The sequence below is a fragment of the Oncorhynchus clarkii genome, chromosome 18, assembly GCF_045791955.1.
Source record: "Oncorhynchus clarkii lewisi isolate Uvic-CL-2024 chromosome 18, UVic_Ocla_1.0, whole genome shotgun sequence".
NCBI classification, from domain to species: Eukaryota; Metazoa; Chordata; class Actinopteri; order Salmoniformes; family Salmonidae; genus Oncorhynchus; species Oncorhynchus clarkii.
In genome coordinates, this window is record NC_092164.1 from 15,633,084 (window position 1) to 15,655,493 (window position 22,410).

Below are 22,410 nucleotides of genomic sequence, written 5' to 3' on the forward strand. Positions count from 1 at the left end.
CCAAAAAGTTCAATTTTGGTTTCATCTGAACAGAGCACCTTCTTCCACATGTTTGGTGTGTCTCCCAGGTGGCTTGTGGCAAACTTTAAACAACACTTTTTATGGATATCTTTAAGAAATGGCTTTCTTCTTGCCACTCTTCCATAAAGGCCAGATTTGTGCAATATACGACTGATTGTTGTCCTATGGACAGAGTCTCCCACCTCAGCTGTAGATCTCTGCAGTTCATCCAGAGTGATCATGGGCCTCTTGGCTGCATCTCTGATCAGTCTTCTCCTTGTATGAGCTGAAAGTTTAGAGGGACGGCCAGGTCTTGGTAGATTTGCAGTGGTCTGATACTCCTTCCATTTCAATATTATCGCTTGCACAGTGCTCCTTGGAATGTTTAAAGCTTGGGAAATCTTTTTGTATCCAAATCCGGCTTTAAACTTCTTCACAACAGTATCTCGGACCTGCCTGGTGTGTTCCTTGTTCTTCATGATGCTCTCTGCGCTTTTAACGAACCTCTGAGACTATCACAGTGCAGGTGCATTTATACGGAGACCTGATTACACACAGGTGGATTGTATTTATCATCATTAGTCATTTAGGTCAACATTGGATCATTCAGAGATCCTCACTGAACTTCTGCAGAGAGTTTGCTGCACTGAAAGTAAAGGGACTGAATAATTTTGCACGCCCAATTTTTCAGTTTTTGATTTGTTAAAAAAGTTTGAAATATCCAATAAATGTCATTCCACTTCATGATTGTGTCCCACTTGTTGTTGATTCTTCACAAAAAAATACAGTTTTATATCTTTATGTTTGAAGCCTGAAATGTGGCAAAAGGTCGCAAAGTTCAAGGGGGCCGAATACTTTCGCAAGGCACTGTATGTGAAGAACACTGAGAAATGCACTGAACTCAGAGATGAATGTGAAAAGCTTTGAAATGGGAAGATATTGTACCTTGCAATACCTTCATTTGGAATTCACCCCATGTTCTTCATAAATATGAAAGAAAGAAGTGGGTCTCAGAAAGGATAGTTAATAATCGAACAGATGCTCGCCTCTCCCTTGCCACACCATTCCTCTGGAAACCATGACAGCGAGGTTAATGTTTACACAAGCCTTCTTTGTTGGGGAGCAACACACAAGACATTGGACATTTCTAACTCTGGTAGTCAATGTTTTCTGGGCTGAGGTGTGCAGGTTCCTCCTTTGCCTGTACAGGCAACATAAGGCCACTCTCATAGAGGTAGTATTATTACATGTTTGTATTTCACAATGATTTTCAGAAGGCCAGTCCTGAAAGCACACTTTGTCCTGGGAGGGAGTGGTGTCAGAAAGGTGAGCTGTCTGACGCCTAACCGTTGATTGGGTGGGTGGGACTGCCTGGGCTGCTTTTGTAAGGACCGGGGCTAATGTTTCACTCAGGTAACAGTGTACTTGAATTGGAGTAGTCAGAATAATGTTAGATAACACACAGGACACAGGATTAAACAGTGAAGTACACAGAGAGGGGAAAACATCCATGTTTGTAGGGTCTTGTCTTTCAAGCCTGTAGAAACCTGGTAAGCCCAGGAGGCTGTCAGGTAGGCCCAGGAGGCTGTCAGGTAGAACCCAATGTCTACAACGGGTCACTAATTACAACTTGTGAGAAAAGTGACTTATTCACTCTAATTATTAACTATTTATGAACACATACTGAGATGCATAACTGCATTCAGACATTTAAATACTTTTGAATGGGAGAACTTAGGAAATGTCTTTAAATGTAGACATTTGCCGAAGACCCTAAAAGGTATGGAGGGGATAAATGATGCAGGACAACACAACACATTTGTTCTCTGTACACAGTTCATTTAAGACAGCTTTCCACTCCTGTCACTGATGAACACTACCCTTGCAGCGCCTCTCTCTCTCTCTCTCTCTCTCTCTCTCTCTCCCTCTCTCCCTCTCTCCACTCCCTCTCTCCCTTTCTGTCCTATCACCTCTCTCCTATCACTTCTCCTTCTCTCGTTCCCTTCATTTGCAGATGGCAGTGTGGTGAGGTGGCTGAGGACCAGTATGTGTGTGAGTGCGTGGAAGGACACATCCTCCCCTTGGAGAGAAAGAGAAACAGAGAAAGAGTGAGAGGAAGAAGAAGCAGCTGCTCTCCAGTAACAGGGTAAGACAATTCCACCCGACTGAACTTGACTCTTACTGTAAATGAACTAGAAACCACCCACAAACAGTTGTATCTGTTGATAAAAATGATAATTGATAAGATCATTTGCAACATATGATCTTCCAGGGTGTTGTACAGTATTTCAACTGTTTCTTGTTCCATAACCTTTGAACTTCTAACTACAGTGTGTTGAGCACGAGTTCTGCATTCCTAAATGGGATTAACTGATAAGAATCAAATCGTGTCTGATGACCTAAACAATAACAACTGTTATGATCTCTGGAGTTTTTTTCCAGGTAAAAGAGGACGTGCTAGGGTTTTGAAAACTCCAGATTCTGTGTGATTATTCCACTGCCAAAACAAAAGCCTACAGATAGGCTTCAACCTGTTTCTGTAAAAACAACACTATGCACTCATCCAGCAAGAAGGATGACTGCCATTACAGTGTTTGTCTTTCCTAAGTTATCCTTCATTGTCATCTAATAAAACTGCCTTTGGTAAACAACACTGCTCTGTATATAAAGCATAATGCTGGTTGTGAACAGGACCAGAGTAATCGCTGATCATTCACTGGACAATCAGATTTCATAATGGCTGTTTGGTTAAAATACCTTAATTAAAGGGAGAGCACAAAACCATTGAGTTCCGGTTCATATTTCTTTAGTCTAGTACCCAGGGATAGATCATAGGGGGTAGCTCTCTACCTTGGTCCCTCCATTATCAACAGGTATTATCCCATATGTTCACTGCACTGCTGTGATGTGTGGAGACTTACTGAAAGTGTCAGGTCCCCTGGGCTTGTGTTGTTTGGCTCGCTGAGGAGTCCCTTGGCTCTCATTGTGCAGTGCTGTTACGTAGGACTTATCAGTCACACTTCCTTTTTAGAGGCTTTTTCCAGGGAGGGACCTGGTTTCTATTTACTTCCATGGTAAGTAAGCAGCAGTGGGGGCTGCTGAGGGGAGGATGGCTCATAATAATGGCTGGAACAGAGCGAATGGAATGGTATCAAACACATAGAAACCATGTGTTTGGTGTATTTGATACCATTCCACCGATTCCACTCCAGCCATTACCACAATCTTGTCCTCCCCAGGTAAGGTGCCACCAACCTCCTGTGGTAAGCAGGTCAAACGATGTTAAGATCTTCTATACTTTTGGGCCTCCCGGGTGGCGCAGTGGTTAAGGGTGCTGTACTGCAGCGCCAGCTGTACCACCAGAGACTCATTGTGTTCGCGCCCAGGCTCTGTCGCAACCGGGTGCGACCGGGAGGTCCGTGGGGCGACGCACAATATATCCTTGACTCATCGCGCACCAGCGACTCCTGTGGCGGGCCGGGTGCAGTGCGCGCTAACCAAGGTGGCCAGGTACACTGTGTTTCCTCCGACACATTGGTGCGGCTGGCTTCCGGGTTGGATGCGCACTGTGTTAAGAAGCAGTTTGCTTGGTTGGGTTGTGTATCGGAGGACGCATGACTTTCAACCTTTGTCTCTCCCGGGCCCGTACGGGAGTTGTAGAGATGAGACAAGATAGTAGCTACTAACAATTGGATACCACGAAAAAGGGGTGTAAAAAAATAAATAAAATAGACCTTCTATACTTTGAGCAATGTATTTCTTTGTTTATTCTTTGTTTATTGTTCACAGCCATTTCCAGTCTAATAAATCTATTTCTATTCAAATGGATTAATTTACACTCCGGAAACATTTCATCTGATTATTTTATTGTATGCATGGCGCTGTAAAAAGTAGATGGTTTCCTCTTATCTATACAGTAGCTCAGCTGTGGGGTTCCATTATAGCCTTGGGGGAACAACCGGCTATGCGGACGTCACTACAGGCACTCGAGGACCTGAGGTGTCGCAGCCGCAGGTGTGTGTGTGTGAGGTCTAAAAGGTTACACAAGTTCATCATCTCATTAAACAGTAATATACAGGCTTATCCTCGCCAGATCCACAGATAGACAGAGCCATGGATAGCCAGCCATCATATACAGTCTCTTGGCTTGATTTAGAATCTCAATAGACACCATGTTGACACTAAAAGTTACACCTGAGACATTGACACTTCTAGTTACAATGCAAATTAGAATGTTTTAATCATGGAACGTTTGGTGCCAACAAGGAGGATAGTTAGCTTAAAGGCTCTTCTACCACAGAGTGCATACGTAGTATACAGATGCCGTATCTTAATTTGAGCCAGTTAAAACAGCATGAATATAATCCTGCAGCAACAGGAAATGTGAATTGTTATGTGGATTATAATTAATGAACATGTTTTGTAGGGGTTGATACATTTATCATTAGGGCAAATCGAGTCTGACATTTTAAAGTGGAAATTACAATTCCTTCAACAACAGGATGATCAAATTAAGATATGGCATCTGTACTGTGCTGTTTGTAGCCAGCTGGATCAGGACTGGCCAGCCAACTTCAGTAATATCCTGTAGCTGCAGGATAGGATTTCACCAGAGACAGTACCCCTGCTGTTCCCTATTGTTGGGCTTGTTCTCTGCAGATATCCATTCTGCTGGGTACCAGGGTTCAAGGCCTGGTTGCTGTGTGTGGTTCAGTAGTTGGGTTGCTCAGTGAGCTGCACCGACCTTAAGTATTCTACTCTGCTGGGAGATTATGTTCCAGTTGACAGCTAGTTGCAGAGCAGGGTTGCTATATTAAACAGGGTTGTTGTATTAGACTGGGTTGCTGTATTAGATAGGGTTGTTGTATTAGACTGAGTTGTTGTATTAGATTGGGTTGCTGTATTAGACTGGGTTGTTGTATTAGACTGAGTTGTTGTATTAGATTGGGTTGCTGTATTAGACAGGGTTGTTGTATTAGACAGGGTTGCTGTATTAAACAGGGTTGCTGTATTAGACTGGGTTGCTGTATTAGACAGGGTTGCTGTATTAAACAGGGTTGCTGTATTAGACTGGGTTGCTGCATGTGGTTTGCTGGCTGGGTTCAGTGCACTAACCCAGTCTTCTCCCTGAGTTCTCCCTGCTTGGATACGTCTTGGAGAAAGATGGATTGGGGGAGTTTGGGGGTGCTTAGAACTCTGATGAACCTCTGGTTTTTGTTGTCTTCTTTCAGACATTGTGTGAAAGAGCTGTCCGTGTGTGTGTCTGTGCATGTGTGTGCGTGTGCGTGTGTGTAAGCATTATGAGTCTGGGAAAGGTTGAACTCAGGTCGTGTTTAATTTGTCTCCTTGTTATTTAATGTCACATCACGTCACCAGTGGACTGCTAGGCAACTCCTATTCAGGACCAGGCACAAAGTCAACACAGGAGCTGAAAGCCTCTTGTCTGGTCCGCTTGCTCTAATCAAACGCTCCATGATATCTGCTGAAAGAGAAATACTGTTGAAACTAATTGGAACTGCTGACACAATAATCACTGAACTGACAAACTTGACTTGAGAAAATGTTACATCAAATGAAAAGCGCTTATTTATTAACTATAAATAGCTAGAACAATGACAATAGCAAAGCTAATATCTAACGCCTGACAAAAAGTAGACCATTTATCAGGTTTGTTAGGTTTCATAAACGTTGGCTGAGTTCTGAGGTGTTATCAGCTCGTTCAAGGAAAAGAGTGTGTGAAACTACTTATTATCAATGAAGTGATGTACTGGTATGTCGGCTGGATAATCAAATGTGCTATTATTAATTATTAAATAAATAAATACATGTTATTAAAATACGACAACTCCAAAATCTGTTGAGACAATGTATTAAAATATATGTAGATATATTTTTTAATGGTTTTTAGTATTTTTGACAGTAGTGCAGGAAATGTAAAGGGAGACAGCTAGTAAGAGCATAGACAGAGGGTGGCTGAGACAGGGCTCCAACCCACATCGCCAAGGGGGTATAGAGAGGTATATTTGGCAGTGTGTGCACAGTACCAATACTCAGGCAGTAAGTCTGAGGACAGTCCTGAAAGCACACTTTGTCCAGGGAGGGAGTGGTGTGATAGAGGTGAGCTGTAACCTGCAGTCTACTGGCTCCTGAATGGCTCACAGGAAGAGCCATTGTTCAAACAGAACCCTCAGGCGTTGCTAAATACTGGTTTTTGTCTTGCCCTGTCTCTCTTCCTAGGTAAGAGCAGCTAACTCCAGTCTCCTGTCATGGATACCAACGCTGGGGAAGTGGAGGACTCAGGAGAAGAGCTTACAGGTAGAACACATGTCTACTTTCTCTTTAAATGATTGACATGCCTAAACCTATGTAAACAGACATACGTAGCTGGCAAATCATTCACTCCCAATGCACCATTCATATACAGTGCATTATGCAATACAAACAGGAATGAACTTCACAGCAAAGTCTCATGTCTGACTCTGCAAACAAAACCAAATGTAGGACAGTAACTTCGTGGTGGTTTCAGGGAGGAAGAAGTCTCGGTTCAAGCTGCTGAAGAGTCGTCTGTTTGGCCGTCTGAAGAGGAAGGAGACTGAAGGACTGATGAAGCAGAGCCAGTCCGCCAGTGATGTCACTGCTGATGTCATAGCTCAGAGGGACGACGACTCAGAGGATGACTGTTTGTAAGCATCTGACCTCTTTCACTCACTGGAAATAGTAGCATGTCAAGTTGATCAAGTTATCAAGTTTAAGTAGCACGTCGACTGGGACATACTGTATGTATGTAGTAAACATATTTTTGAACTGTGTCACTTACAGGGGCGGTCCAAATAAACTGGGGTCCAGAGCTCTGTCACATGACAGCATCTTCCTGGCTGACCAATCACAGAGCTCCTCTGAGCCGACGAGGGTTCTGTCTCAGGAGAATGTACACAGCAGGATACGAGAACTGCAGGTGAATCCGTAGGTGGGAGGGTCCTTATAGTCTAATCTACTGTTGTGATTGGTCTCAGAGTGTGCTCATCACACATGCACTGTTTCTGATTGGGCAGCTGAAACTGCAGCGGCAGAACATGTGTCTGGGCCCTCCCCCCTTGCTGATCCCTGGAAAGAGAATGGAAGATTCCGGAGCTACCTCTGAGGATGATGGTTTACCCCAGAGCCCTCCAGAGATCTTGTTCCATGACCGAACAGCACAGGGGCCTTCCTACAAGGTGAATGGGGCTGATCACATTTACTGCACACACATAGATACAATTGATCTAACTTATATTTATCCAGGATAGTCTCATTGAGATAACATCTATTTTTAGAGAACAAACCTTGCTGTAGTCAGTAGAGTTTGTTGGTAAACTTGCAAACAAAACACAATGTAATCATCACCATTATCATCATCATTCCTCATTACTCTTCCACCACCTTGTGGGACTGACTGATTGACACCTCTTCCTCCATTCCATCCCCAGTTCCCTGACACTCACAGGCACCATAGCTCTCTGAGTTTAGCAGGGACAGGAAGTGAGGAGGAGGAGCAGGTGATGCAACTTCCTGTCTGCGTTACACCACATCCCACATTCACATACTGATCATCCTAACAACATTCACCGAAAACATGTTTGTTGGGTCCATTTCAGTTGTTAATGTGCTTTTCTACTTTCTCAGTGCCTCTCCCAGCCCTCCTCCCGTCCTCTCTCCCCGAATCCTGCTTCCCCCTGTGATCCAGAGCCCTCCCCTGCAGTGGACTTTACCAGCCCAGCCCAGTACACTCCTAGCCTGGACAGCTCTGCCGCCCGTCACCGCATGTCTGTTAAACCCAGGAACCAGAGGGCCAGCGCCAAGGGAAGGAAAGGTCCCCTGGTAAGATCTCACTGTGTAGTGTAACATCAAAACACCACATAGTGGGTACTGGGCAGCATTTCAATCTCGAATACCTTCATTACAGTGAAAATATAAGACCATGGTTTAACGGGCTGTTTTTCTTGTCTGTGTCATTACTAGAGAGCAAGCAGACTTGGCTCAGAGAGCCTGAGTGACCTGGACCCAGACCAGCCCCTGTCTGAGAGGGAGGAAGAGCAGGATGGAACAGAGGACGAGGACAGAGAGGAAGAGGAGGAGAGGGAGCGACTGTTCTCTTCATCTCCAAAAGACTCTGAGGAGAAGCCCTGGCAGTCGGTACCCCCTGGTGGTCAGAAAGAGGTATTAAAGAGACAAGAGTCCTCCGAGACAGAGGGACGCGTCACCACCAACCCTCTCTACCTCCAGGCTATGACCTCTCCTCTACCAGAACCCATGACCAAGACCTCCATCCTGGAGACCCCGAGCCTGCCCACTCCCCCTTCAGCAGCAGTGGAGGAGCCACAGAAGCCCCCGGAACCTATCCGGGTCAAACGCCCAAGAACTCTCATCCAGGATAATTCAGACCGGGGAAGTCGGCCTGGGTCTACATCGGAAAAGACCCTCTCCAGGCCTCTCAGTCCTGTCTATGGATCAGATAATGTCACTTCCATCACAAATCAACTGCCCTCAAAAGAGAAGCCAGAGGAGAATATGACCCCAGCCACCTCTAACAAGGGAGACAGGTTGAGCAGAAACACACAGGGTGTGAGCCTAGCAGACACCAGCAGCTCTACACACCACTCTGCTCTACCTACCCCTGCCTCTCGCGTTATAAGACAAACACAGAGACCTGCTTTTGAGAGAGAGTCTGTCAGAGAGACTACAGCAGTCCCACTGTCGGGCGTTAATGAAGAAACCTCCAAATTGGACCTGGTGCAGAGGACAACAGCGCCACCTACTGGCCATGAAGACACACTGCCTAGAGCAAACAGTTTCTCCACCTCCTCCTTGAGACAACGTTCCAAGAGCGCCACTGGCAGAGTCCAAACAGGGACAAGAAATGAGGAGATGAATGCAGAAGGAAAAGGAGGGGAGGGTTTGGTGGCCAAGAACCCTCATCAGGAGTCTGTCAGAAGGCAAGAGGTAAAACCAGAGCAAGTCACATTTAAAGGTCTGAAGGAAAACCAACCACAACCCTCACCTCAGGAGAGAAACGTACAAACAGAGGTAGAAGTAGTGGAGGAGACAGGACTGAAGGGAGGAGAGAAAAGGGATGGGCAGAGTGAGGGAAACGAGGAGAAGGAGCAGGAGCAGGAGAGGAGGAGTGCCTTCGGAGTGAAGCTGCGCACCACTTCTCAGTCTCTGAAGTATCGCTTGCAAAGGGACCAAGAATTCAGGGTTAAGTGTCCTATTGTCTCAACAACTGCAGAACCAGTCAAAGGCGAAATTGGCACAAGTTCAAAGGCCAGGGATGACTTGGCAAATAAGGCTTCGAGGAAGGGCCCGTCACAAGTGTCTGACTGCCTCCCCCCATACACCCCTGACAGAAACAGACTCAACGAGAACCAAGGTACGTATGTCCTCTAGAACGTCGTCGATAGTTCAGCAGAGAAATTGAGCCTCGCGTTCAACGCTCTGAGTTGTTGCGGAAATTGACCCACTACGCTGTTTACTTTCTGAATCTGCGTCATATCGCTGAATCTATATTGAATAACTATTAACTTGGACTATGCACTAGCTGACTTTGCGCTAACAAGGTGTTCTAGCTCACACGGTTGCAGCTATGTCAGTCTACTCAGGGCCCTGTTTCAATAGCATGTACTCACCTCTAGGCACTGTCTTGGTTCTATCCTTAGATGATGATGATACTGACCTGGTAGTAGATGCCTTTTCAGACCCAGGTAACATATACAGTGCCTTGCGAAAGTATTCGGCCCCCTTGAACTTTGCGACCTTTTGCCACATTTCAGGCTTCAAACATAAAGATATAAAACTGGATTATTTTGTGAAGAATCAACAACAAGTGGGACACAATCATGAAGTGGAACGACATTTATTGGATATTTCAAACTTTTTTAACAAATCAAAAACTGAAAAATTGGGCGTGCAAAATTATTCAGCCCCCTTAAGTTAATACTTTGTAGCGCCACCTTTTGCTGCGATTACAGCTGTAAGTCGGTTGGGGTATGTCTCTATCAGTTTTGCACATCGAGAGACTGACATTTTTTCCCATTCCTCCTTGCAAAACAGCTCGAGCTCAGTGAGGTTGGATGGAGAGCATTTGTGAACAGCAGTTTTCAGTTCTTTCCACAGATTCTCGATTGGATTCAGGTCTGGACTTTGACTTGGCCATTCTAACACCTGGATATGTTTATTTTTGAACCATTCCATTGTAGATTTTGCTTTATGTTTTGGATCATTGTCTTGTTGGAAGACAAATCTCTGTCCCAGTCTCAGGTCTTTTGCAGACTCCATCAGGGTTTCTTCCAGAATGGTCCTGTATTTGGCTCCATCCATCTTCCCATCAATTTTAACCATCTTCCCTGTCCCTGCTGAAGAAAAGCAGGCCCAAACCATGATGCTGCCACCACCATGTTTGACAGTGGGGATGGTGTGTTCAGCTGTGTTGCTTTTACGCCAAACATAACGTTTTGCATTGTTGCCAAAAAGTTCAATTTTGGTTTCATCTGACCAGAGCACCTTCTTCCACATGTTTGGTGTGTCTCCCAGGTGGCTTGTGGCAAACTTTAAGACACTTTTTATGGATATCTTTAAGAAATGGCTTTCTTCTTGCCACTCTTCCATAAAGGCCAGATTTGTGCAATATACAACTGATTGTTGTCCTATGGACAGAGTCTCCCACCTCAGCTGTAGATCTCTGCAGTTCATCCAGAGTGATCATGGGCCTCTTGGCTGCATCTCTGATCAGTCTTCTCCTTGTATGAGCTGAAAGTTTAGAGGGACGGCCAGGTCTTGGTAGATTTGCAGTGGTCTGATACTCCTTCCATTTCAATATTATCGCTTGCACAGTGCTCCTTGGGATGTTTAAAGCTTGGGAAATCTTTTTGTATCCAAATCCGGCTTTAAACTTCTTCACAACAGTATCTCGGACCTGCCTGGTGTGTTCCTTGTTCTTCATGATGCTCTCTGCGCTTTTAACGGACCTCTGAGACTATCACAGTGCAGGTGCATTTATACGGAGACTTGATTACACACAGGTGGATTGTATTTATCATCATTAGTCATTTAGGTCAACATTGGATCATTCAGAGATCCTCACTGAACTTCTGGAGAGAGTTTGCTGCACTGAAATTAAAGGGGGCTGAATAATTTTGCACGCCCAATTTTTCAGTTTTTGATTTGTTAAAAAAGTTTGAAATATCCAGTAAATGTCGTTCCACTTCATGATTGTGTCCCACTTGTTGTTGATTCTTCACAAAAAAATACAGTTTTATATCTTTATGTTTGAAGCCTGAAATGTGGCAAAAGGTCGCAAAGTTCAAGTGGGCCGAATACTTTCGCAAGGCACTGTATCCACTGAACCACTGAACACTTCTCTAATAATCATACAATAGTAGTTACAGTATAATGAGCACTTCTGAATCAGTGGGCAATTTCCCCTCCAGTCAAAACTGGATCCAGTACAATAATGTATACTATATGTGCCCTCTGTAATTATTGGGACAGTGAAGCATTTTTTCTTCCTTTGACTCTATACTCTATATATTTGGTCCCATATTCCTAGCATTCAATGACTACATACATCTTGTGACTCTACAAATTTACTGGATGCTTACATTTGTGTTTCAGATAATTTTGTGCCCAATAGAATTGAATGGTAAATAATGTATTGTGTCATTCTTGAGTCACTTTTATTGTATATAAGAATATAATATGTTTCTAAACACTTCTATATTAAAGTGGATGCTTCCATGATTACTGATAATCCTGAATGAATCTTGAATAAGTAAGAAAGTTCCAGATGCACAAATATCCTACCCCCAAGACATGCTAACCTCTCACCATTACATTTTTTGGGGGTATAATATTTGTGCATCTGTAACTTTCTCACTCATCACTATTGATGATTCATTCAGCATTATCCATATATCATGGTAGCATCCACATTCACGTAGAAGTGTTTAGAAACATATTCTATTCTTATTTTCAATAAACGTGACTCAATACATTTTTTATCATTCATTTCTATTGGGCACAAAATAATCTGAAACACAACCAAAACAAACAGAAAATGTACAAAAGTGCAGTCACAAGCTTGATGTAGTCATTGCGTGCTATTAATATGGGACCAAATACTTAACTTTTTACTACTTTAATACGCATAAGTGAATTTGTCCCAATACTTTCGCTCACCTAAAATGGGGGGACTATGAACAAAAACTGCTGTAATTTCTAAACGGTTCACCTGATATGAATGAAAATACCCTCAAATTAAAGCTGACAGTCTGTACTTTAACCTCAGAGTCATTGTTTAATTTCAAATCCAAAATTTGGAGTATAGAGCCAAAAGAAGAAAACATGCTTCACTGTCCAAATAATTACAGGGGCACTGTTTGTAATACGATCTCTATTTCACCTCAATCATAATATTGCCAATATCGACCAAACCAAATGAACCACAGAATAAATGAAGATGATCTGATTAAATATTGGATTCACAACTCCAGTCATCAAACACCACAGTATCTTTTAAATACACTTTAAATAAAGTTTGACTTGATTTCAACAATGTCACCCATTGTTCCTCAGACAAAGGCCCATCCTCCAGACCTGCTCTGGGGCTCCCAAGATGGGCTGAGACCCCTGGGTCTAATGGGTCAGCTGGATCGGAGCCTGTCTGGATGTCCATGGCCCGGGAAAAGACCAGGAGTCTCCAACAGCATCTCAGTCCAGAGACAGTGCCTGGGACAGGGGGGACAACAACGCCCCAGTACACCCCATCACCACTGCCAGCTCCAACCCCAGCCCCACAGCCGAGATTACAACCAACAGCTCAGCCATCAACACAACCTCCATCACAATCACAGCCAAGCACAAAAACAGCCTCGCAAAAACAAACATCACCCCCAGTGGTACAACCCCCATCTCAACCAATACCAAGCGGTAGACCAATCCTACGTGGAATGCATCTGACAGCTAAACTCAAAACATTGCCTTCAGATCAGCCTAACACACAAACAGCATCACAACCGACACCACAAGGAACAGCTCAACAGCTGACACAACCGTCCTCCCAACCTCACACGCCAACCAGACCAACTCTACGAGGAGCATCTGAGAGATCCTCCACGTCTCTGAAGAGAGCTGAGAAGATGCCTGTGGAGAAATGGACAGAAAGAGTGCTCCCGACTGGGACTATGGTAAATATTTGACTGTGCCCCCACTAGGGTCAGACATTTTTCCTGGTCAGTTCAAGTGGTGAGGAAAAACAACTGACTCAACCAGAGTAAGTCTTCATTTTGTAACTAAGATGTAATGTGGCCAGTTTAGTAAGTAATATGTCATCTCTGTATTTTATCTTAGGAGGAATCTAGCAATGGTCAAATTGAGATTCACATCGCAAATCCTGAGATACCTTCTTCTTCATCATCATCATCCTCATTGTCACACCGGGGTCAGCCAACCTGGATGGAACTTGCCAAGAGGAAATCTCTGGCCTGGAGTGACAAGACTATGGACTAAGAGAAATGCGCGCGTGCGTGTGTGTGTGTGTGTGTGTGTGTGTGTGTGTTTGAGGGAGGTAAAGAGGTTCCTAAAGAGAGTAAGAAGAAGACTGAAATAAAATAATGATTTGTTGCTGACTGTATTATTTGAACCTACTGGATTCAGAGTTTAAAACCTCTTTCCCTTTACTATGCCTTACTCTTCTAACCATTACATTTTTTAAATTACTTATATTTCACATCGGCCAGACTGATGCTAAACTACTGCGTATAACAACACTAAACCAAGAGGTCTGGAATTTTATGGCAAGAGGGCATACTCTTGTTTGTTGCTGGTTCAAACTCTGATTCAGTTTTTTCACTGCTTTTGACATATCACTCCATGCTTGATCCCTGTTGTCTGGAATAAATATACTGTAAATTGTATTCTGACTAGTTTGAATTGTGTGGGCTCAATCAACCATCAATAAGCTATTATCAACCACAATGGGGCTGCCTCATCAATGGGGCCACCGTGGAAATGGTCAATAACTGCAAATTCCTTGACGTACATATCTCAGAGAATCTGAAATGGTCTAACCACACGAACACCATAGTGAAGAAGGCACGACAGAGATTCTTCAACTTCAGTATGCTGAAGAAATTCGCCCTGTCCTCGAGGGCCCTCACAGTGTTCTACAGGAGCACCATCGAGAGCATACTGTCAGGCTGCATCACAGCCTGGTACGGCAACTCCACCGCCGCGGACCGCAAGACTCTTCATAGGTTGATACGTGCAGCCGAACGCACCATTGGGTGCACACTGTATGCTCTACAGAGCACCTAAACTCAGCAAAAAATAAACATCATCTCACTGCCAACTGCGTTTATTTTCAGCAAACTTAACATGTGCAAATATTTGTATGAACATAACAAGATTCAACAACTGAGACATAAACTGAACAAGTTCCACAGACATGTGACTAACAGAAATTGAATAATGTGTTCCTGAACAAAGGGGTGGTCAAAATCAAAAGTAACAGTCAGTACCTGGTGTGGCCACCAGCTGCATTAAGTGCTGCAGCGCATCTCCTCCTCATGGACTGCACCAGATTTGCCAGTTCTTGCTGTGAGATGTTACCCCACTCTTCCACCAAGGCACCTGCAAGTTGACTGACATTTCTGGGGGGAATGGCCCTAGCCCTCACACTCCGATCCAACAGGTCCCAGACGTGCTCAATGGGATTGAGATCCGCGCTCTTTGCTGGGCATGGCAGAACACTGACATTCCTGTCTTGCAGGAAATCACACTCTGGTGGTGGCATTGTCATGCTGGAGGGTCATGTCAGGATGAGCCTGCAGGAAGTGTACCACATGAGGGAGGAGGATGTCTTCCCCGTAATGCACAGCGTTGAGATTGCCTGCAATGACAACAAGCTCAGTCTGATGATGCTATGATACACTCCCCCCAGACCACTTTTTTCACCTTTATTTAACCAGGTAGGCAAGTTCTCCTTTTACAATTGCGACCTGGCCAAGATAAAGCAAAGCAGTTCGACACATTCAACAACACAGAGTTACACATGGAGTAAAACAAACATACAGTCAATAATACAGTAGAAAAATAAGTCTATATACAATGTGAGCAAGTGAGGTGAGATAAAGGAGGTAAAGGCAAAAAAGGCCATGGTGGCAAAGTAAATACAATATAGCAAGTAAAACACTGGAATGGTTGATTTGCAGTGGAAGAATGTGCAAAGTAGAGATAGAAATAATGGGGTGCAAAGGAGCAAAATAAATAAATAAATACAGTAGGGAAAGAGGTAGTTGTTTGGGCTAAATTATAGATGGGCTATGTACAGGTGCAGTAATCTGTGAGCTGCGATGACAGCTGGTGCTTAAAGCTAGTGAGGGAGATAAGTGTTTCCAGTTTCAGAGATTTTTGTAGTTCGTTCCAGTCATTGGCAGCAGAGAACTGGAAGGAGAGGCGGCCAAAGGAAGAATTGGTTTTGGGGGTGACCAGAGAGATATACCTGCTGGAGCGCGTGCTACAGGTGGGTGCTGCTATGGTGACCAGCGAGCTGAGATAAGGGGGGACTTTACCTAGCAGGGTCTTGTAGATGACCTGGAGCCAGTGGGTTTGGCGACGAGTATGAAGCGAGGGCCAGCCAACGAGAGCGTACAGGTTGCAGTGGTGAGTAGTATATGCGGCTTTGGTGACAAAACGGATGACGGACCCTCCAACTCCAAATTGATCCCGCTCCAGAGTACAGGCCTCGGAGTAACGCTCATTCCTTCAACGATAAACGCAAATCCGATCATCACCCCTGGTGAGCCAAAACTGCGACTCATCAGTGAAGAGCACTTTTTGCCAGTCCTGTCTGGTCCAGCGATGGTGGGTTATTGCCCATAGGCGATGGTGGGTTATTGCCCATAGGCGATGTTGTTGCCCGTGATGTCTTGTGAGGATCTGCCTTACAACAGGCCTACAAGCCCTCAGTCCAGCCTCTCTCAGCCTATTGCGGACAGTCTGAGCACTGATGGAAGGATTGTGTGTTCCTGTGTGTTCCTCGGGCAGCTGTTTTTGCCATCCTGTACCTGTCCCGCAGGTGTGATGTTCAGATGTACCGATCCTGTGCAGGTGTTCTTACACGTGGTCTGCCTCTGCGAGGACGATCTGCTGTCCGTCCTGTCTCCCTGTAGTGCTGTCTTAGGTGTCTCACAGTACGGACATAGCAATTTATTGCCCTGGCCACATTTGCAGTCCTCATGCCTCCTTGCAGCATGCCTAAGGCACGTTCACGCAGATGAGCAGGGACCCTGGGCATCTTTCTTTTGGTGTTTTTCAGAGTCAGTAGAAAGGCCTCTTTAGCGTCCTAAGTTTTCATAACTGTGACCTTAATTGCCTACCGTCTGTAAGCTGTTAGTGTCTTAACGACCGTTCCACAGGGGCATGTTCATTAATTGTTTATGGTTCATTGAACAAGCATGACAAACAGTGTTTAAACCCTTTACAATGAAGATCTGTGAAGTTAGTTATATACAAATTATCTTTGAAAGACAGGGTCCTGAAAAAGGGACGTTTCTTTTTTTGCTGAGTTTACAAGACCAGGTGTCGCAGGAATGCCAAGAAGATCATCAGGGAGCCCAGCCACCCAAGCCATGCCCTGTTCTCCCTGCTTCAATCACTCAGAAGTGGGCAGTACAGGAGCATCATGGCAAAAACTGAAAGACTGGCCAATAGTTTCTACCCTCAGACCATCAGACTGCTGAATAGCCACCACTAGTCAGCTACCTGCACCCCGCTCCCCGCTCCCCCCTGCTACTCCATCTATGGACATTCGCCCCGCCCCCCAGTACTCCACCCATCGACATTTCTTGCATGTTGGAGCTCAAAGCCAAAGATTTTCACTCACACCTGCAACCCTGTACATGTGACTAATAAACACTCTGAATCACCTATGCTATACTGCTTTCACACGCATATTCATTATACTGTCCGTTTAATTTAAAAACACATGCAAAAATCCATATCTATTATTTTATTTTGGCTATGTCAGAGGGAGTGGTGATATGTTATGATAGATTGTACTACCACAAAGCTTGTTTAATTTCGTTTTGACTACAATTCCCAAGATGCAATGTCTAAGCGCCTCTTGGTCACTTACCGGAAGTTTCTACGTGTTCAGTTGTCCGGAAGAGCTATTTTTTACTGAGGAAAAGGAACTTTCTTCTAAAAATAGGAGGTTTAGTAGGTACGTTTATTCCAACAATCTTATCTCTGTTTGCAACTAAACCATACATTCTGTTGTAGTCTTGTCTAAGGTGCTACTAAGGCCAGCCAATTCCATGTCCATCAAAGGGTCTATGCCACCGACCTAACGTCAGCTAGCCATAGCTAGCTACTTTGTTTAGTCTTACGTTTTGATACTCGCTGGCACAACTGACTTTAGTTTAAACAATATTGTTGGCAGGGAAAACCACAGTTTGCCAGCTGACGTTAGCTTTCAAGAGCCATCTAGCTAGCTACTACTAGTCTGTTAGCCTGGCATGCCAACAAAAAATCTGAGCACAGTATATCACACTATCTGTCGTGACTGCTGGAGTGTGTTACAGACATATCAGATAGCTAGTAAGATGTCCAAACTAAACTACCGCAGACAGACTGACAGGATGGACAAGGTCATTTAGGAAATAATCAATGTGACTGTTGCAATGACTTAATGTAATTGCATGGTAAAAGTCATTATTGTACAGGTTCTTGGATGTTGACATAAGCTGACAGTACTGTGTCACCAGGTGAGGCCTATGCAGGGAGAAAGGGAAGACTGCACCTCCACTGTAAATCAAATTCTGTATATCTATGGCTCTGATTTGGTCATCGTGATGCTTCCTGTGTTTCCCAGCACTATGTTACCGACCACCTCGCCGCAGAACGGAAGCCTGAGCGCCCGCGATGCGGCACGCCACACAGCGGGCGCCAAGCGCTACAAATACCTGAGGAGGCTGCTGCACTTCAAAGCCATGGACTTTGAGTTTGCCGTGTGGCAGATGCTCTACCTGTTCACCTCCCCACAGAGAGTCTATCGTAACTTCCACTACAGGAAGCAGACCAAGGACCAGTGGGCCAGAGACGACCCTGCCTTCCTGGTGTTACTCAGCATCTGGCTCTGTGGTCAGTATCTTGGGTGTTTTTCACAGCAGTCGATCTTTAACAATCACCTGCCCTTTCTGAACAAGTGTGCTTTATAAAAACAAGGAGTGGGAACTGTGTAGCAATAGTTTGACCACTAAAATAACTTTTTGCAATTTAGAGAAAGTATAAATATGCACAACCCAACAAAAAGCAAAGCACCTTTAAAGCATCATATTAAAGCTTTGACTAGAAATGAAGCAGCAACGGAAATCATTAACAAACTCAAAATAGGATGCAATAAGGCTTTCTTGTATAGGATGTAACCACCAATCAGACAGGAATGAATGTATCATTTGGAGTATTAATGCCTGGTTATGGGACCCTCTTTCCATTGGTCTCATCTCACATGTGATTAAAACAGATCAGAGACATAAAGAGTTTGTGATGAGACTGTGTAGTCTCAAGGAAATGTTTTGATGATCAGTTACTCCAAATGCTCGGCAGGTAGCCTAGTGGTTAGAGGGTTGGACTAGTAACCGGAAGGTTGCAAGATCGAATCCCCGAGCTGACGAGGTAAAAATCTGTCGTTCTGCCCCTGAACAAGGCAGTTAACCCACTGTTCCTAGTCCGTCATTGAAAATAAGAATTTGTTCTAAACTGACTTGCCTAGTTAAATAAAGGTAAAATAAATTTTTTTAAATGATGAATGACTGAAAGAAATTGATAGTAAGAAGATTGGGAGCTGTTTTTGTTAGACTTATACAGTAAAATAAATAACAGACACTTAACACAGAGCTCCAGACAGTTTTACAACGGGTAACTAGCAATAGGCTGATGCTAAATATCTCAAACGAAGAGCATCATTTTTGGGACAAATCACTCGCTCAATGCTAAACCTCGTTTAGATCTATTATTGAATGATGTGGCTATCGAGCAAGTTGAGGATATGAAACTGCCGGGTGTAACCCTAGATAGCAAGCTGTCATGGTCAAAACATATAGACTAGATGGTTGCTTAAATGGGAAGAGGTCTGTCCGTGATAGGGCGTTGCTCAGCCTTTTGACATCTGTCATCCAGACTGGTCCTACAGGCTCTAGTTTTGGAGCACCTGGACTACTGCCCAGTTGTGGCAAAGAAGGACATGGGTAAATTGCAGTTGGCCCAGAACAAAGCAGCCCGTATCTCACTTGGAGGGAAAGTGTCAGTAACATGCATGTCAGTCTCTCCTTTCTCAAAGTTGAGGAGAGATTGACTGCATCACTATTGGTCTTTGTGTGAGATATTGATGTGTTGAAGGTACCAAACTGTCTGTTCAAGCAGTTGTTACACAGTTCGGACACTAACCGGTACAACACAAGACATGCAAACAGAGGTCTCTTCACAGTCCCCAGGTCCAGAACAGAGGCTGGGAAACACACAGTATTAAATAGAGCCATGACGACATGGAACTCTCTGCCACCCCATGTAACTCAAGCTAGAAATAAAACCAGTTTAAAATAATAATAGCACACCTTACTGCGAAGAGAGACAGCCATTTTATATATCTTGTATTGCAACTTGCAATGTACTATGTATTAGACCTAGATATTGTATGTACTGATATGTATGCTGTGTCATTTTAAATGCATGTATTTCAGTCCTTAACTATGCATTATGCCATGTTTTATGTGGACCCCAGGAAGAGGAGCTCATGCTTTTCCAGCAGCTAATTGGGATCCTAATAAATAACATATATTACAAATTACAATATTATCATCTTTCTGCTTTTGTCCTGTGGCTGTGGTTGACACCGGTCTCTCGTCCTCTGTGTGTAGTGTCCACAGTGGGCTTTGGGCTGGTGCTGGACATGGGCTTTGTGGAGACTCTGAAGCTGCTGCTGTGGGTGGTGTTCATAGACTGCATCGGCGTGGGCCTGCTCATCTCCACACTCATGTGGTGAGTAGAGATTTACAGAAAGAGCTAGATGGAATGGCTGGAAGCTTGAGGCATCATATTGTGTGTATGTCTATCTGGTCCCTTCAGATACAGGGTAGAGGTTGTCTTCGGGCTGTGCAAATGTTTAAATGTTGGTCCTTCCCCATGCTCTTCTAAAGGCCCTTTCCTGTCCGTGCTGTATCCCCAGGTTCATCACCAATAAGTACCTGCTGAAGCCGCCCAGTAAGGACTATGATGTAGAGTGGGGCTACGCATTCGATGTGCATCTCAATGCCTTCTACCCCCTGCTTGTCATCCTGCACTTCCTACAGCTCTTCTTTATAAACCGTGAGTGCAGACTTGTTATTACACATTTCTAACATGTTACGGTGTTATTTGTTGTAACGGTGTCTGATCTCTGCTGTTTGTTTCAGATATCGTAGTGATAAACTCAGACTGGTTCCTGGGGTACTTTGTAGGGAACAGTCTGTGGTTGACAGCAATCGGCTACTATCTATACATTACATTCCTGGGATACAACGGTGAGGCCCCCTATAACAGTTTTATCAGAGATGTTTTTATAACTTAACCAAGATAGACCACAGCCTGTCGTTTCCAATGGGAACAAATGAGTCATAGTGGGCAGAACAAGCAAGGAGGTGGGCATAGCCAAGCACGAGCTAGCGAGATCCTATTGGCCCATTCTTGCAAACCTACTTTTAAGTGTCCATGTGCTATAACTCAATTCGCCTTTGGCAAAGGGTAAAGTCTACAAGACTTAGTCCACTCTGTTCATAAGATTCTAGTTTTGGGAACAGAACTGTATTGAGATCAAATGTTTAAAAACTTGCAGAATGTCAGTCATCCTTCCTCTGCTGGCCACTGGGCTTTAGTTTACATTCCAGTCATTTAGCAGATGCTATTACAGGGGCAATTAGGGTTAAGTGCCTTGCTCAAGGGCATAGACAGATTTCCCCCACCTAATCGGCTCAGGGATTCAAACCAGGGCCCTTTCGGTTACTGTCCCAATGCTCTTAACCACTAGGCTACCTGCCGCTTCCTCTCACTGCCATATTTGGTAGTGAGTGGAAATGACAAGCGGATGCTACACATTTATTTGTTCTGTGGTTTTATTCACCTTTAAGGGGGTGAAACCATCAGACTCTCTAACAATGGTTACGTCTACCAACTGTATATTTACCCCAGTTCCTCTCTCGCTGTCCCTCCTCAGCATTGCCCCAACTGCAGAACACAGTGGTTCTGCTCTACCCCTTCGCCCTGCTAGTTCTCCTCTACATCCTCTCTCTCTCCCTGGGATGGAACTTCACCAAGGGCCTCTGCTGGTTCTACAAGTACCGCGTCCAGTAGACACTAGTCAGGACCAGAGCCCACAGACAGTCAGGTGGCTCTGAGGACTCATGGACAATGTTTTCATTCTGGAATGTGATTGGATGGGGTGATGCAGTTTTGTATACTTTGTAAATAATACTTTGGCTGTAAGATACAAATTGTGGTTTGTTTTTATTTTTTATTTTAAACATGACATACTGAAAAGCTTGTTTATTGAAGAGAAAGAAATAATGAAAAGTGGTGAATTTGTATTTCAATTGGACTAAGGGGCGTTTCTCTGAGTACATTCCTGGGCACTTTCAATAAAGAGGCTTTACTTCATCCCCCTTTTCATTAACAGGAAAGAAATGCAATCTAAAACAACTGATATCACTCATGGACATTTGCTGTTGACCTCACTATATATCATAAGACAACTGTAGAATATTTATTTCCTGATAAAGTAAAATGGTGATTCAGAACATAATGGTAAGTCAAAACAGACACATCCACCACCTCAAACTGTCTCCCTCTTATCAAGATCTGTACAAAACTCATTACGAAGAGTGGAATTTGAGCCCTCCCCTATAATTTTGTAAAAATAAACAATTGAAAGCAATATGGGACAGCGGTATAGGTGTAGTTCCCTTATTACTTCAGGGAGTCCATCAACATCTCCTTGAAGCTCTCCAGGTCCACTGTCCTCATAATGACAACTTGGTGCTCCTTCTCCAGGACTCCCAGCTTGTCCAGGACCATCATGCCCCGGGTGTAGGTCCCCTGAAGCTCCACCGGCTCAGACACCCACACGAAACCGTCATTGATGGCTGCCGCCATGGCGTACGAGTCGCACGACACAAAACCCGGGCCAGCAGTCATCTCCCGTTGGTAGCGAGCACAAGTGGCCACGGTGTGTTTGAAGATGCTCTTCACGAAGCGGGCCTTGTCTGGGTCCCGGGCCTTGTCTGGGTCCCGGGCCAGCCAGTTGTCACAGAATGACTGCAGGGTGCAGATTAGAGACGGATTGGATAA

The 22,410-nt window shown here is 44.4% G+C and overlaps 2 protein-coding genes across 4 annotated transcripts; both read left to right on the forward strand.

Moving 5' to 3' along the window:
* The first annotated feature begins 2,065 nt into the window (after nt 1-2,065).
* Nucleotides 2,066-13,944, forward strand: LOC139372467 (CRACD-like protein). 2 transcript variants are annotated; one of them, XM_071112190.1, is made up of 11 exons: nt 2,066-2,146; nt 6,238-6,315; nt 6,527-6,683; nt 6,820-6,955; nt 7,053-7,214; nt 7,467-7,535; nt 7,663-7,857; nt 7,999-9,406; nt 9,693-9,737; nt 12,607-13,217; nt 13,381-13,563. In XM_071112190.1, exons 2-11 carry the CDS (start codon nt 6,267-6,269, stop codon nt 13,537-13,539), a joined length of 2,991 nt encoding a protein of 996 aa, XP_070968291.1. In that variant the 5' UTR covers nt 2,066-2,146; nt 6,238-6,266; the 3' UTR covers nt 13,540-13,563. The 2 variants fall into 2 exon arrangements, with proteins under 2 accessions (XP_070968291.1, XP_070968292.1); XM_071112191.1 differs by lacking the exon at nt 9,693-9,737 and having other exon boundaries at nt 13,381-13,944.
* Nucleotides 13,945-17,135: 3,191 nt separating this feature from the next.
* Nucleotides 17,136-21,720, forward strand: LOC139373076 (protein unc-50 homolog). Of its 2 annotated transcripts, none has more exons than XM_071113162.1 (6): nt 17,136-17,254; nt 17,906-18,174; nt 19,950-20,070; nt 20,258-20,397; nt 20,484-20,591; nt 21,281-21,720. In XM_071113162.1, the coding sequence occupies exons 1-6, from the start codon at nt 17,136-17,138 to the stop codon at nt 21,415-21,417; spliced, it is 894 nt and encodes a 297-aa protein (XP_070969263.1). In that variant the 3' UTR covers nt 21,418-21,720. The 2 variants fall into 2 exon arrangements, with proteins under 2 accessions (XP_070969263.1, XP_070969264.1); XM_071113163.1 differs by having other exon boundaries at nt 17,199-17,250; nt 21,281-21,604.
* Nucleotides 21,721-22,410: the final 690 nt, after the last annotated feature.